At 43.0% G+C, this 15,668-nt stretch overlaps 1 protein-coding gene and 2 long non-coding RNA genes across 5 annotated transcripts in view; all 3 read right to left on the reverse strand.

The window, feature by feature from the left end:
* The window catches only part of LOC138976412 (uncharacterized), a 556,176-nt gene that overhangs the window by 287,707 nt on the left and 252,801 nt on the right, over positions 1-15,668 (reverse strand). The gene's annotated exons all lie outside the window — the stretch shown is intronic.
* Positions 1-15,668, reverse strand: part of LOC138976411 (uncharacterized) — a 151,356-nt gene that overhangs the window by 8,874 nt on the left and 126,814 nt on the right. The window lies entirely within an intron of this gene.
* Positions 840-13,844, reverse strand: LOC138976397 (uncharacterized). Of its 3 annotated transcripts, none has more exons than XM_070349250.1 (3): positions 13,662-13,844; positions 3,115-4,902; positions 840-2,761 (listed from the first exon to the last, which is right to left on the reverse strand). In XM_070349250.1, the coding sequence occupies exon 2, from the start codon at positions 4,847-4,849 to the stop codon at positions 3,122-3,124; it is 1,728 nt and encodes a 575-aa protein (XP_070205351.1). In that variant the 5' UTR covers positions 4,850-4,902; positions 13,662-13,844; the 3' UTR covers positions 840-2,761; positions 3,115-3,121. The 3 variants fall into 3 exon arrangements, with proteins under 3 accessions (XP_070205351.1, XP_070205350.1, XP_070205349.1); XM_070349249.1 differs by lacking the exon at positions 13,662-13,844 and adding an exon at positions 6,339-6,468; XM_070349248.1 differs by lacking the exons at positions 840-2,761; positions 3,115-4,902 and adding exons at positions 7,586-10,053; positions 10,423-12,210 and having other exon boundaries at positions 13,662-13,835.

The following is a 15,668-nucleotide window of genomic DNA, read 5'->3' on the forward strand; positions in this document are numbered from 1 at the left end:
TCATGTGTTGGAGAATTGATCGCGTTTGGAGTGTGGGAAAAATTAAAATAAAATGAGAGTTGTGTAGTTTGCTTTTTGCTTCTTTCGTTTTGTATTAACATATAGTCAAGTTAAATGATTTAGAACAACCTCCGAATCGAGACGAGTCTGTTGGTGTGTGTGTGTGGGGAGGGGGAGTGGGAAGTGGTGTACTTTAATGAACAAAAAAGGCTTCACTCTGGCTTTATGGTAATGTATAGACTGCTGTGAATATCACACACACACACACACACACACACACACACACACACACACACACAAGCGCGCGCACGCACGCCCGCACACACACACACACACACACACACAGCATTGTCGCTGCTGATGTCGATATGTATTCAGGCCCATTTTGATAAAACCCTCTTTCTGCATTTCTGCTTCGTATTCCCAGGCAATTGAGCGTTTGCATGAGCCTGTAGGACGAATCATTGTGTGCCAAGCTGTGTGTTTGTGGTAACTGCACAGTCGACCAGTAAGTTTTCCTGGCTTGGGTGTTGCAGCACAAACGAGGAACATAGTTTTGATTGACAATGTTAATTACAAACACGTTAAAGGTTGGTCGGTTGGGTAAGAAGGAGGGTTGATCCAATCAAAATAAGAGTTCCTTTGTTTGTGTTGTTTTATTGTTTTTTTCAGTCAGTTGGTCTTTCTGCCTCTCTGTGTCTGCATGTATCTCTGTCTCTCTCTGTTCCTATTTGCCCGTCTTTCTGTCTGGCTGTCTCTCTCTCTGTCTCTCTCTGTCTGTGTCTCTCTCTCTTTCTTTCTCTCTCCCGCTTTTATTTACAATAATATTAAACAGTCTCCTCTTTTCCAAATACTATTTATTTACTTTTAATTGTCTCGTTCACATTTACACATCAATGTAATATGCATTATGCCATTCACTAACACATATCTTCTTTTTGGCATGTATTCACTGTAAACCCATGTCGCAGTTCTCCTGAAAGTGTATCACCTTATCTTATTGTAACCCTATCACCGTCTACCATTAGGGAGTCTGAGTACTCAACAAGTACTACGTAATTACCGACCAACACCTAATTATCTATATTTTTCACTCATTTTTCTTCCAGGTATTCCTTTCTATATCAGAAACACCATTACTGTATACATCAACTCTTTACGAACATCATCACATGGACATAGTTACAGATAAACTTAAGTGTACAATGTACATCACATTTATAAACAATCATCAAATAAAGTTACCAATTGTTGAGAAATAAAAAGGAAATAGATTCAGCGATGCAACCACATATTTGACGGGGTTCTCTTTATTCATGCTTGCTTACCAATCAGGCCATCTTCACCAGTTAATCAATTGCATCGTTCCTTGATTAATTCACCCGTTCGTCATTTATTGGCCCGTTTGTTTAATCAGTCATTAATCATTCGTTTGTTCATTTTGTTCATGTATTCAATAAACATTTACCAACATATACCAGCAACCTGCACAAAACGGTGTTTATGCACGTTAAAATCAAGACCTGTTTATGTTAGAACAAACAATCTCCACGTCAAGTTATTCAAGCACGCAAGCATTCTAAGTAAAACAAATTACAGAGATATCTGCAACTGTCGAATTGTTAATTATCAAGACAACTAAATGATAACAACTACTACGATTGTCCTTTCGAAGCAGCATTAGAAGTTACACTTAAATTCCACTTTTCATTTTATTTTCATTACCTTCATTGTCCCATCACTGAGAAATTCGGGTCGCTTCCTCCCATTGGAAAGCTAGCAGCAACGGAGTCGCGCTCCCCAGGTGTATCCGGGTTTAGGTGTAATCAGCCACCTACACAAATTGCAGATGGACCAAGGTCTCTTACGTGCCACAGTAGTGACACAGGGATGGAACATGGGCACCGTCTCTGATTTTGCACAAAAAGTTGACCCGTGTTCGTCCTGATCCCGGATTCGAACCCATGACTCTCGGATCACAAGTCCAGTGCTCCACCAACTGAGCTACCGGGCCCCCAGCAAATAAGTACGACGAAAACTGACCTCCCGATAGCAAGTTATCTAGCTGCAAGGCGCCTGACATATATATCCCTGTGTTGAAACCAAAGGAACAATGATGCAACAGAGCACATGGGGCACTCTCACAACACCAGTGAAATAAATCAAAATCAGCGAGTTGATATAGGTCAAAATCAGCATGTTAGCATTGCCTTGGTGCATTTAGTACATGTATGTTACAGAGTACAGGAGCACTCCCATGACATCAGTAGAATGAATCAGCAAGTTGAAACAGACCCAGAATCAGCAAGTCCAGTCTACAAAGAATATGTTTCCCTGTGTTGGTCTCTCGGTCACAGAGATGTAACAGTAACAGTACAGCTAGGAGCACTCCCATACAAAAAGTGAAATGCATCAAACAAACAAAATCAGCATTTTGAAATAAAAATAAATCAGCATTATTTTGAAATAAAAATAAATCAGCATTTTGAAATCAAACAAAAGCAGCTTGCTGAAATCAATTAAAAGCAGCGTACTGAAATTAATCAAAGTCCTCTCTGAAGTGCACGTTCCCTAGCTATCTGTATCAGTGTATTCATGCCTTGAGCAAAGTGGTGTGACAGAGTGCGGGAGCACACCCATGACACTAGTTAAGGCCATCACAATCAGCGAGTCCAGTCTGCAGTGCATGTTACATATATATAACTGTGATGGTTCCATGGGCACATTTCTGTCACAGAGTTCAGGAGCGCTCCCGTCAAACCTGAAATATATAAACAAAACTCATTAGTCAAGCCTTAACATCTTCACTGTACTCGTCAATATCCGTCTAGACGTTACCCAATGGCAAATTATTTACGTTAGGCATTTTCCTCTTCCGCCATCGTAGTATTGCCTTGGATTATCATTTTGGGATTACATTTAAATGCATATAACACACATTGAGAGAGACACAGACACAGAGAGAGAGAGAGAGAGAGAGAGAGAGAGAGAGAGAGAGAGAGAGAGAGAGAGAGAGAGAGAGAGCGAGGCATACATAATTATAGACAGACAGACAGACAGATAAAGAGACCAACAGCTATAAGCAGACGGAATTGAAAGATTGTAACTGCCTACCTGTGTATCACATATCGAAGGGCTCCATACAGAGGATGGTACCACCCCTGCAGGCCAGCCACAGGCGAGCGAAGACATCCACAGTGATGGCGGTGGGTTGGATCAGCCAGGGACAGCCCTGGGCAAGGAAATGTACTTTTGATCGTTGACCAGATTGAAAGTACACAACATGGATACAGTCGTTCAGCTCATCCGTCACCAGAAGAACTTGTTCACCGTTTAATTTGTAGAAACACACGTCGGACGGCTGGAAGCAAGAGAGATGTGCAGGAGGTGTGTAGGTGCTGACAGGATCTCCTCCCGGTCTCTGGTACAGCTTCACTTTGCGCCACATTTCAGGGAACGTAGGCTCCTCCACTACGACGAAGAACTGTCCTGTCTCGTCCACGTCGAATGCACGATGAGCTCCCACGTTGATGGAGAATTCGGTTTCCTTTTCTACCGTTAATGGATTTGACGATGTCACTTTGACATTGACGACGTCTGCCTTACCGGACAAGTTGTTGCTCAGTCGGAAGTGTGCAGTCGTCCGTGATTTGTTGTGTGAGCTAAAACTGCCGACTTGAGTGCTTTTAGACATTAGTTTTCCTTTGGCATACCTTCTGCGAGACACTTTACCGACAAGGTCACTTCCTCGTATGTACTCCCCATCCTCGCTAAATTTTGTCCCCAGAGCGTCTCCCTTCAGCCCGCGCCGCTCATACGACACACACACACCTGGCTGGTTACTATCAACATGACAGAGAGAAAAGACCTCAATGTCAGCCTCCTGCCCACACGGGAACCGCTTCACCACCCTCACTTCAGGCTCTGCAACCTCCACTTCCATCTTAATCACTGTGCCCATAAAGTCATGTGTCGTCTGCAGCATGATATCACCCGTGACCTTGAAATCGAGAACGGGACAATAGACGGTTGTCAACTCCTGTGACGTCAGTTTGGCCAACGCTTGCTTACTGCCGCGTCCTGTCTTCAACTCTTGGACAACAGACATGACATCACTCGCTCTTCCGTAATTCCAGGCCCGTTCAACTTGTCGCTTAATTCTCAAGAGTTTTTTCAGGTCGTTTTCTTGCTGGTTTAGGACCTTGACAATACCGCTGTCAATGTCTGTGCTGACAGAACGAAGCGAGTCCAGGGCCTTATCTCTGAACTTGTCGGCAGCGGCCATCACGACGGCGTGTCGGTCACGTATGTTTTTCTCCACTGACGCCTTCTTGGCCAGCACGGCCTTCTGCTCTGCTCTCGTTATCTTCAGTCTTTCCCTTAGGTCTTCCTCTTTTTTCTGCAGACGAGCATTTTCAGTAAGTATTTCTTCCCGTTTCTGTTGGATGGCTGTGTGAAGGTCTTCTGTCTGGTGCTGCTCGTGTTTGGTCATCTTACAGTTAATACAGATGGCCTCTTGGCACATGACACAGTAAAACTCCAGCTCTTTCTCAGAGTGGAGTTTGCACATCTCCTTATTTTTATCTGGCTGTTTTTTTTTCTTTTGTTTTTTTTCTGACTGTTTCTTGAGGTAAAAATTGGCCTGCAGGGCGGTAACTCCCCCGTCAGGCAGAGAGGTGGGCTTGCGACAGGAGGGACATGGGAAACGTCCCCTCGTGTGACGCTTCGCAAGATCCGTGATGCACTTGGCACAGAACGTGTGATGGCAGGGTAGAAATTTGGGATCGTGATACGTTTCCAAACACACCACACAGGTGTCCGCAGTATTTTCATCACTACCGGAAGCCATCTTCAGCGTCAGAATGTCGTCCGATATGACGCTGAGGATATGACGTATGAAATCTGAAAGTAAGAAACATTTTAATTTACAGACATATGTTAACATTGCTGATTTTGTTACATTTTAACCGGCCTGAGGCGTCGGCATGTTTACAGCACAGTAAGCCTCCCGTGAACCATCACAGAAACTGTCAGGCTTTTACACACAGTACAAACGCCCTTTCAATTAAACACTCACCGCTTGAGAACATCCTGGGTGCCCTTCGTAAAGAGCGAGCAATTTTCAAAGAATTTATTTTTGCGTGGTTTATCTTACCCCTGAGCCATCGTGAATCCGTGTGATCCAGTTTCCCTTTTGCACAATGCAGTCGTCAGTTAGTAATTTGAATGCGACTCGATGTGAGCTTATCTGCAATAGCACTCTCGCGATGGCTTTTGACTGTTCAGAGGAACTGCCGATAGGCATAAACCGTCGTCTGGTACGAGAACCACGACCTTACGTGACCCTGCTTCCGGGCTTTTCTTTTTTCAAACTTTCAAAATTTCGAATTGTACTGATCTTGTCTTGATGAAAAAGAATTATTTTATGATTTAAGAATGTTTGTGTAACAAGCTGACAATTTATTATTTAGATAATAAAAGTTATAGGTCTAGCGCCAAAACGCACCACGGTCCGATTGTCTACTGAGACAATCCGCAAAATTAATTCTTTGAAAATTGCTCGCTCTTTTCGTAGGGCACCTAGGATGTTCCCGTTCGGTGAGCGTTCAAATGGAAGGGTGTTTGTACTGTGTGTAAAAGCCTGACAGTATCTGTGATGGTTTACGGGATGCGCACTGTGCCTTTAATAAAAAATATAAAAGAAACAAAAAAAACAAGCTACTCTAATTGCAAACAAGTTTTAATGTGTTATTGTGAATTCTTATGTTTACAGGCAGCTATTCGTTGCCTATTTCCCTCCAATTTTAATGTATTCATTTGAAAGGGCAATTGACGTGCGCAGTGCTTAGGTGGTAAGACGCCGGCCTCCAAAGCGGAAGGTCGTGGGTTCGAATCCCGGCCACGCCTGGTGGGTTAAGGTTTCCGTTTCCGATCTCCCAGGTCAACATAATTATGTGCAGACCTGCTAGTGACTTATCCCCCTTCGTGTGTACAGGCAAACACAAGACCAAGTGCGCACGGAAAAGATCCTGTAATCCATGTCAGAGTAATGGCGGATTATAGAAACACCAAAATACTCAGCATGCTTCCTCCGAAAGCAGCGTATGGCTTCCTAAATGGCGGGTTAAAAACTGTCATATACGTAAAGCTCCACTGCTTGCACAACATACTGAAAAATCGCTACATCATGTACACCACCACAAGGAATCAATACCAGCTGTCAGTAAAACGGGAAGAAGCGACATCACTGCTCACATATGGAACACAACAGAACATAGCCAAAATGTTCTTCCTACGATCATGTATTCTTGACATAAATATACAGCAAAGTTACTGACCTGTTTCAACACAAAAGAGGCAAGGGTCCAGAGGGTGAACTCTCAGGGAAGGTAGAATTGTCGGTATACCTCTAACCTCGGCAGGCACCCGATGTGTCACACCTTGGTATCGACCACCTTCAAACGCCGTGCGACGTCATATCACATGGTCTACTTTCGGTTGGGGAGTAGCCTACAGGCGGTACAAAGTGTCATCTTTTCATGTGTTGGAGAGATCGCGTTTGGGTGTGGGAAAATAAAAATAAAATGAGAGTTGTGTAGTTTGTTTTTTGCTTCTGTTGTTGTTGTTGTATAAACATATAGTCAAGTTAAATGATTTGAAACGGCCTCCGAATCGAGACGAGTCTGTTGGTGTGTGTGTGAGGAGGGGGAGTGGGAAGTGGTGTACTTTAATGAACAAAAAAGGGCTTCACTCTGGCTTTGTTATGGTAATGTATAGACTGCTGCTGTGAATATCACACACAGACACAGACACAGACACAGACACACACAGAGCAAAGTCGCTGCAGATGTCGATATATCTCCAGGCCCATTTTGATAAGACCCTCTTTCTGCATTTCTGCTTCGTATTCAAAGGCAATTGAACGTTTGCATGAGCCTGTAGGACGAATCATTGTGTGCCAAGCTGTGTGTTTGTGGTATCTGCACAGTCGACCAGGAAGTTTTCCTGGCTTGGGTGTTGCTGCACAAACGAGGAAAATTGATTGACTATGTTAATGAGCGCTTTTGCTGCTAGCCCTGCTTACCTCCCCTGGCGCGAGCGCTAGAGGACACGGGGAAAAAAATCGCTTCTTTGCGATGTGTAAATCGGTACTTTTCTATTTTATTCTGCAGCTTAGGTAACTGCGCATAGTCTTCATTGTTTTATAAATTTGTGGTGTCGAGGTATGTCCGAATCATATGCTACCCATCTTTTACACATGGCGCAGTTACCTAAGCTGCAGAAATTAAATAGAAAAGTACCGATTTACACATCGCAAAGAAGCGATTTTTCACCCGTGTCCTCTAGCGCTCGCGCCAGGGAGGTAAGACGCTTCTCTCCCTTGGGCCAAGGGAGGTGACTAATGCTAGCAGCAAAACCGCTCATTACAAACACGTTAAAGGTTGGTCGGTTGGGTTAGAAGGAGAAAGCCATCCAAGTCTTGCAATTTGTTTTTATAATTCTTAGTGAGAGTACTGAAAATTGAGTTGTCTCGGAATGGTGAACATAACATTGCATCTGTCCATATAATTGACAGAGAAAGAGACTAAAAGGAAGATAACATTATGTGACAGGTTGCGATATTGTTGATACAAGAACATCAATACGAGAGGACACGATAACATACTACAAGATAGAAAAATAAAAGTTAAATTGATATAATGCGATAGAATGATCAAGGGGGTTGATCCAATCAAAATAAGAGTTCCTTTGTTTGTGTTGTTTTATTGTTTTGTTCAGTCAGTTGGTCTGTCTGTCTCTCTTTGTCTGCATGTATCTCTGTCTCTCTCTGTTCCTATTTGCCTGTCTTTCTGTCTGGCTGTCTCTCTCTCTCTCTCTCTGTCTCTGTCTCTGTCTCTCTCCCGCTTTTATTTACAATATTATTAAACAGTCTCCTCTTTTCCAAATACTATGCATTTACTTTCAATTGTCTCGTTCACAATTAAACACATCAATGTAATATGCATTATGCCATTCACTCACATATATATATATATATAACTTCTTTTTGGCATGTAATCACTGTAAACCCATGTCGCAGTTCTCCTGAAAGTGTATTACCATATCTTATTTTAACCCTATCACCGTCCACCATTAAGAAGTTTGAGTACTCAACAAGTAGTACGTAATTACCTACCAACACCTAATTATCTATATTTTCCACTCATTTTTCTTCCAGGTATTCCTTTCTATATCAGAAACATCTTACTGTATACATCAACTCTTTACGAAGATTATCATATGGACATACTTACAGATAAACTTAAGTGGACAATGCACATCAGATTTATAAACATTCATCAAATAACGTTACCAATTGTTGAGAAATAAAAAAGAAATAGATTCAGCGAGGCAACCACACATTTGACGGAGCTCTCTTTACCAATCAGGCCATCTTCATCAGTTAACCAATGCATCACTCATTGATTAATTCATTTATGCATCGTTCATCCGTTCGGCATTTATTGGCCCGTTTGTTTAATCAGTCATTAATCATTCGTTCGTTTATTTTGTTTATGTATTCAATAAGCATTTACCAAAACATACCAGCAACCTGCACAAAACGGTGTTTATGCACGTTAAAATCAAAACATGTTTATGTTAGAACAAACAATCTCCTCGTCAAGTTATTCAAGCACGCAAGCATTCTAAGTAAAACAAATTACAAAATTAGATATCTGCAACTGTCGATTTGTTAATTATTAAGACAACTAAATGATAACAACTACTACGATTGTCCTTTCTAAGCAGCATTAGAAGTTACACTTCAGAGTCTCGGATGATTTCCACTTTTCATTTTATTTTCATTACCTGTATTGTCCCATCACTGACAAATTCGGGTCGCTTCCTCCCAGTGGAAAGCTAGCAGCAACGGAGTCGCGCTACCCAGGTGTATGCGGGTTTAGGTGTAATCAGCCACCTACACAAACTGCAGATGGACCAAGGTCTTTTACGTGCCACAGTAATGACACAGGGGTGGAGCATGGGCACCGTCTCTGATTTTAAACAAAAAGTTGACCCGTGTTCGTCCCGATCCCGGATTCGAACCCGTGACCATCGGATCACAAATCCAGTGCTCCACCAACCGAGCTACCGGGCCCCCAACAAATAAGTACGACGAAAACTGACCTCCCGATAGCAAGTTATCTAGCTGCAAGGCGCCTTACATATCCCTGTGTTGGAACCAAAGAAACAATGATGCAACAGAGCACATGGGGCACTCTCACGACACCAGTGAAATGAATCAAAATCAGCGATTTGAAATAGGTCAAAATCAGCATGTTAGCATTGCGTTGGCGCATTTAGTATGTGTGTTACAGAGTACAGGAGCACTCCCATGACATGATTAGAATGAATCAGCAAGTTGAAACAGACCCAGAATCAGCAAGTTGAAACAGACCCAGAATCAGCAAGTTGAAACAGACCCAGAATCAGCAAGTTGAAACAGACCCAGAATCAGCAAGTTGAAACAGACCCAGAATCAGCAAGTTGAAACAGACCCAGAATCAGCAAGTTGAAACAGACCCAGAATCAGCAAGTTGAAACAGACCCAGAATCAGCAAGTTGAAACAGACCCAGAATCAGCAAGTCCAGTCTACAAAGAATATGTTTCCCTGTGTTGGTCTCTCGGTCACAGAGATGTAACAGTAACAGTACAGCTAGGAGCACTCCCATAAACAAAGTGAAATACATCAAACAAACAAAATCAGCACTTTGAAATAAAAATAAATCAGCATTTTGAAATCAAACAAAAGCAGCCTGCCGAAATCAATTAAAAGCAGCGTACTGAAATTAATCAAAGTCCACTCTGACGTGCACGTTCCGTAGCTATCTGTATCACTGTATTCATGCCTTGAGCACAGTGGTGTGACAGAGTGTGGGAGCACACCCATGACACTAGTTAAGGCAATCACAATCAGCGAGTCCAGTCTGCAGTGCATGTTACATATATATAACTGTGATGGTTCCATGGGCACATTTCTGTCACAGAGTTCAGGAGCGCTCCCGTCAAACCTGAAATATATAAACAAAACTCATTAGTCAAGCCTTAACATCTTCACTGTACTCGTCAATATCCGTCTAGACGTTACCCAATGGCAAATTATTTACGTTAGGCATTTTCCTCTTCCGCCATCGTAGTATTGCCTTGGATTATCATTTTGGGATTACATTTAAATGCATATAACACACATTGAGAGAGACACAGACAGAGAGAGAGAGAGAGAGAGAGAGAGAGAGAGAGAGAGAGAGAGAGAGAGAGAGAGAGAGAGAGAGAGAGAGAGAGAGAGAGAGAGAGGCATACATAATTATAGACAGACGGACAGACAGATAAAGAGACCAACAGCTATAAGCAGACGGAATTGAAAGATTGTAACTGCCTACCTGTGTATCACATATCGACGGGCTCCATACAGAGGATGGTACCACCCCTGCAGGCCAGCCACAGGCGAGCGGAGACATCCACAGTGATGGCGGTGGGTTGGATCAGCCAGGGACAGCCCTGGGCAAGGAAAGGTACTTTTGATAGTTGACCAGATTGAAAGTACACAACATGGATACAGTCATTGAGCTCATCGGTCACCAGAAGAACTTGTTCACCACCCAGCCTGTAGAAACACACGTCGGACGGCTGGAAGCAAGAGAGATGTGCAGGAGGGGTGTAGGTGCTGACAGGATAACCTCCCGGTCTCTGGTACAGCTTCACTTTGCGCCACGTTTCAGGGAATGTAGGCTCCTCCACGACGGCGAAGAACTGTCCTGTCTCGTCCACGTCGAATGCACGATGAGCTCCCACGTTGATGGAGAATTCGGTTTTCTTTTCTACCGTTAATGGATTTGACGATGTCACTTTGACATTGACGACGTCTGCCTTCCCTGACAAGTTGTTGCTCAGTCGGAAGTGTGCAGTCGTCCGTGATTTGCTGTGTGAGTTAATACAGCCGACTTGAGGGCTTTCGGACATTAGTTTTCCTTTGGCATACCTTGTGCGAGACACTTTACCGACAAGGTCACTTCTTTCTATGTACTCCCCATCCTCGCTAAATTTTGTCCCCAGAGCGTCTCCCTTCAGCCCGCGCCGTTCATAGGACACACACATACCTGGCTGGTTACTATCAACATGACAGAGAGAAAATACCTCAATGTCAGCCTTTTTCCCACACGGGAACCGCTTCACCACCCTCACTTTAGGCGCTGCAACCTCCATCTCCATCTTAGTCACTGTGCCCATAAAGTCATGTGTCGTCTGCAGCATGATATCACCCGTGACCTTGAAATCGAGAACGGGACGACAGACGGTTGTCAACTCCTGTGACGTCAGTTTGGCCAACGCTTGCTTACTGCCGCGTCCTGTCTTCAACTCTTGGACAACAGACATGACATCACTCGCTCTTCCGTAATTCCAGGCCCGTTCAACTTGTCGCTTAATTCTCAAGAGTTCTTTCAGGTCGTTTTCTTGCTGGTTTAGGACCTTGACAATACCGCTGTCAATGTCTGTGCTGACAGAACGAAGCGAGTCCAGAGCCTCATCTCTGAACTTGTCGGCAGCGGCCATCACGACGGCGTGTCGGTTACGTATGTTTTTATCCACTGACGCCTTCTTGTCCAGCACGGCCTTCTGCTCTGCTCTCGTTGTCTTCAGTCTTTCCCTGAGGTCTTTCTCTTTTTTCTGCAGACGAGCATTTTCAGTAAGTATTTCTTCCCGTTTCTGTTGGATGGCTGTGTGAAGGTCTTCTGTCTGGTGCTGCTCGTGTTTGGTCAGCTTACAGTTGATACAGATGGCCTCTTGGCACTTGACACAGAAAAACTCCAGCTCTTTCTCAGTGTGGAGTTTACACATCTCCTTATTTTTATCTGGCTGGGTTTTTTTCTTTTGTTTTTTTTCTGACTGTTTCTTGAGGTAAAAATTGGCCTGCAGGGCGGTAACTCCCCCGTCAGGCAGAGAGGTGGGCTTGCGACAGGAGGGACATGGGAAACGTCCCCTCGTGTGACGCTTCGCAAGATCCGTGATGCACTTGGCACAGAACGTGTGATGGCAGGGTAGAAATTTGGGATCGTGATACGTTTCCAAACACACCGCACAGGTGTCCGCAGTATTTTCATCACTACCGGAAGCCATCTTCAGCGTCAGAATGTCGTCCGATATGAGGCTGAGGATATGACGTATGAAATCTGAAAGTAAGAAACATTTTAATTTACAGACAAATGTTAACATTGCTGATTTTGTTACATTTTAACCGGCCTGAGGCGTCGGCATGTTTACAGCACAGTAAGCCTCCCGTAAACCATCACAGAAACTGTCAGGCTTTTACACACAGTACAAACACCCTTTCAATTAAACACTCACCGCTTGAGAACATCCTGGGTGCCCTTCGTAAAGAGCGAGCAATTTTCAAAGAATTTATTTTTGCGTGGTTTATCTTACCCCTGAGCCATTGTGAATCCGTGTGATCCAGTTTCCCTTTTGCACAATGCAGTCGTCAGTTAGTAATTTGAATGCGACTCGATGTGAGCTTATCTGCAATAGCACTCTCGCGATGGCTTTTGACTGTTCAGAGGAACTGCCGATAGGCATAAACCGTCGTCTGCTACGAGAACCACGACCTTACGTGACCCTGCTTCCGGGCTTTTCTTTTTTCAAACTTTCAAAATTTTGAATTGTACTGATCTTGTCTTGATGAAAAAAGAATTATTTTATGATTTACGAATGTTTGTGTAACAAGCTGGCAATTTATTATTTAGATAATAAAAGTTATAGGTCTAGCGCCAAAACGCACCACGGTCCGATTGTCTACTGAGACAATCCGCAAAATTAAGTCTTTGAAAATTGCTCGCTCTTTTCGTAGGGCACCTAGGATGTTCCCGTTCGGTGAGCGTTCAAATGGAAGGGTGTTTGTACTGTGTGTAAAAGCCTGACAGTATCTGTGATGGTTTACGGGAGGCGCACTGTGCCTTTAATAAAAAGTATAAAAGTTGAAAGAAACAAAAAAACAAGCTACTCTAATTGCAAACAAGTTTTAATGTGTTATTGTGAATTCTTATGTTTACAGGCAGCTATTCGTTGCCTATTTCCCTCCAATTTTAATGTATTCATTTGAAAGGGCAATTGACGTGCGCAGTGCTTAGGTGGTAAGACGCCGGCCTCCAAAGCGGAAGGTCGTGGGTTCGAATCCCGGCCACGCCTGGTGGGTTAAGGTTTCCGTTTCCGATCTCCCAGGTCAACATAATTATGTGCAGACCTGCTAGTGACTTATCCCCCTTCGTGTGTACAGGCAAACACAAGACCAAGTACGCACGGAAAAGATCCTGTAATCCATGTCAGAGTAATGGCGGATTATAGAAACACCAAAATACTCAGCATGCTTCCTCCGAAAGCAGCGTATGGCTTCCTAAATGGCGGGTTAAAAACTGTCATATATATACGTAAAGCTCCACTGCTTGCACAACATACTGAAAAATCGCTACATCACGTACACCACCACAAGGAATCAATACCAGCTGTCAGTAAAACGGGAAGAAGCGACATCACTGCTCACATAATTATGGAACACAACAGAAAGTAGCCAAAATGTTCTTCCTACGATCATGTGTTCTTGATATAAATATACAGCAAAGGTACTGACCTGTTTCAACACAAACGAGGCAAGGGTCAAGAGGGTGAACTCTCAGGGAAGGTGGAATTGTCGGTATACCTCTAACCTCGGCAGGCACCCGATGTGTCACACCTTGTTATCGACCACCTTCAACAGCCGTGCGACGTCATATCACATGGTCTACTTTCGGTTGGGGAGTAGCCTACAGGCGGTTGCAAGTGTCATCGTTTTATGTGTTGGAGAGATCGCGTTTGGGTGTGGAAAAATAAAAATAAAATGAGAGTTGTGTAGTTTGTTTTTTGCTTCTGTTTTTGTTGCTGTATTAACATATAGTCAAGTTAAATGATTTAGAACAACCTCCGAATCGAGACGAATCTGTTGGTGTGTGTGCGGGGAGGGGGAGTGGGAAGTGGTGTACTTGAATGAACAACAAGTCGCGTAAGGCGAAAATACAATATTTAGTCAAGTAGCTGTCGAACTCACAGAATGAAACTGAACGCAATGCCATTTTCAGCAAGACCGTACACTCGTAGCATCGTCAGTCCACCGCTCATGGCAAAGGCAGTGGAATTGACAAGAAGAGCGGGGTACTGGTAGTTGCGCTAAGAAGGATAGCACGCTTTTCTGTACCTCTCTTTGTTTTAACTTTCTGAGCGTGTTTTAATCCAAACATATCATATCTATATGTTTTTGGAATCAGGAACCGACAAGGAATAAGATGAAAGTGTTTTTAAATTGATTTCGACAATTTAATTTTGATAATAATTTTTATATATTTAATTTTCAGAGCTTGTTTTTAATCCAAATATAACATATTTATATGTTTTTGGAGCAAATGATGGAGAATAAGATAAACGTAAATTTTGATCGTTTTATAAATTTTTATTTTTTTTTACAATTTTCAGATTTTTAATGACCAAAGTCATCAATTAATTTTTAAGCCACCAAGCTGAAATGCAATACCGAAGTCCGGGCTTCGTCGAAGATTACTTGACCAAAATTTGAACCAATTTAGTTGAAAAATGAGGGCGTGACAGTGCCGCCTCAACTTTCACGAAAAGCCGGATATGACGTCATCAAAGACATTTATCAAAAAAATGAAAAAAACGTTCGGGCATTTCATACCCAGGAACTCTCATGTCAAATTTCATAAAGATCGGTCCAGTAGTTTAGTCTGAATCGCTCTACACACACACACACACACACAGACATACACACACACACGCACATACACCACGACCCTCGTTTCGATTCCCCCTCTATGTTAAAACATTTAGTCAAAACTTGACTAAATGTAAAAAGAGCCTCACTCTGGCTTTGTTATGGTAATGTATAGACTGCTGTGAATATCACACACACACACACACACACACACACACACACAGACGAACACACACACAAACACACACGCACACACACGCACACACACACAAACACACACACACACACACACACACACACACACAGACGAACACACACACACAGACGAACACACACACATACACACACAGCAAAGTCGCTGCAGATGTCGATATATCTAGGCCCATTTTGATAAGACCCTCTAACTGCATTTCTGCTTCGTATTCAAAGGCAATTGAACGTTTGAATGAGCCTGTAGGACGAATCAGTGTGTGTCAAGCTGTGTGTTTGTGATAACTGCACAGTCGACCAGGAAGTCTTCCTGGCCTGGGTGTTGCTGCACTAACGAGGAAAATAGTTTTGATTGACTATGTTAATTACAAACACGTTAAAGGTTGGTCGGTTGGGTAAGAAGGAGAAAGCCATCAAAGTCTTGCAATTTTTTTTTATAATTCTTAGTGAGAGTATTGAAAATTGAGTTGTCCCGGAATAGTGAACATAACATTGCATCTGTTCATATTATTGACAGAGAAAGAGACCATAAGGAAGATAACATTATGTGACAGGTTGCCATATTGTTGATAAAATAACATAAATACGAGAGGACACGATAACATACCACAAGATAGAAAAATAAAAGTTATATTGATATAATGTGATAGAATGATCAAGGGGGTT

Source organism: Littorina saxatilis, linkage group LG9 (genome assembly GCF_037325665.1).
Source record: "Littorina saxatilis isolate snail1 linkage group LG9, US_GU_Lsax_2.0, whole genome shotgun sequence".
NCBI classification, from domain to species: Eukaryota; Metazoa; Mollusca; class Gastropoda; order Littorinimorpha; family Littorinidae; genus Littorina; species Littorina saxatilis.

Bases quoted from the DNA above. Each gene is read 5' to 3' on its own strand.
- LOC138976397 (XM_070349250.1), bottom strand. From the start codon at position 4,849: ATGGCTTCCGGTAGTGATGAAAATACTGCGGACACCTGTGTGGTGTGT.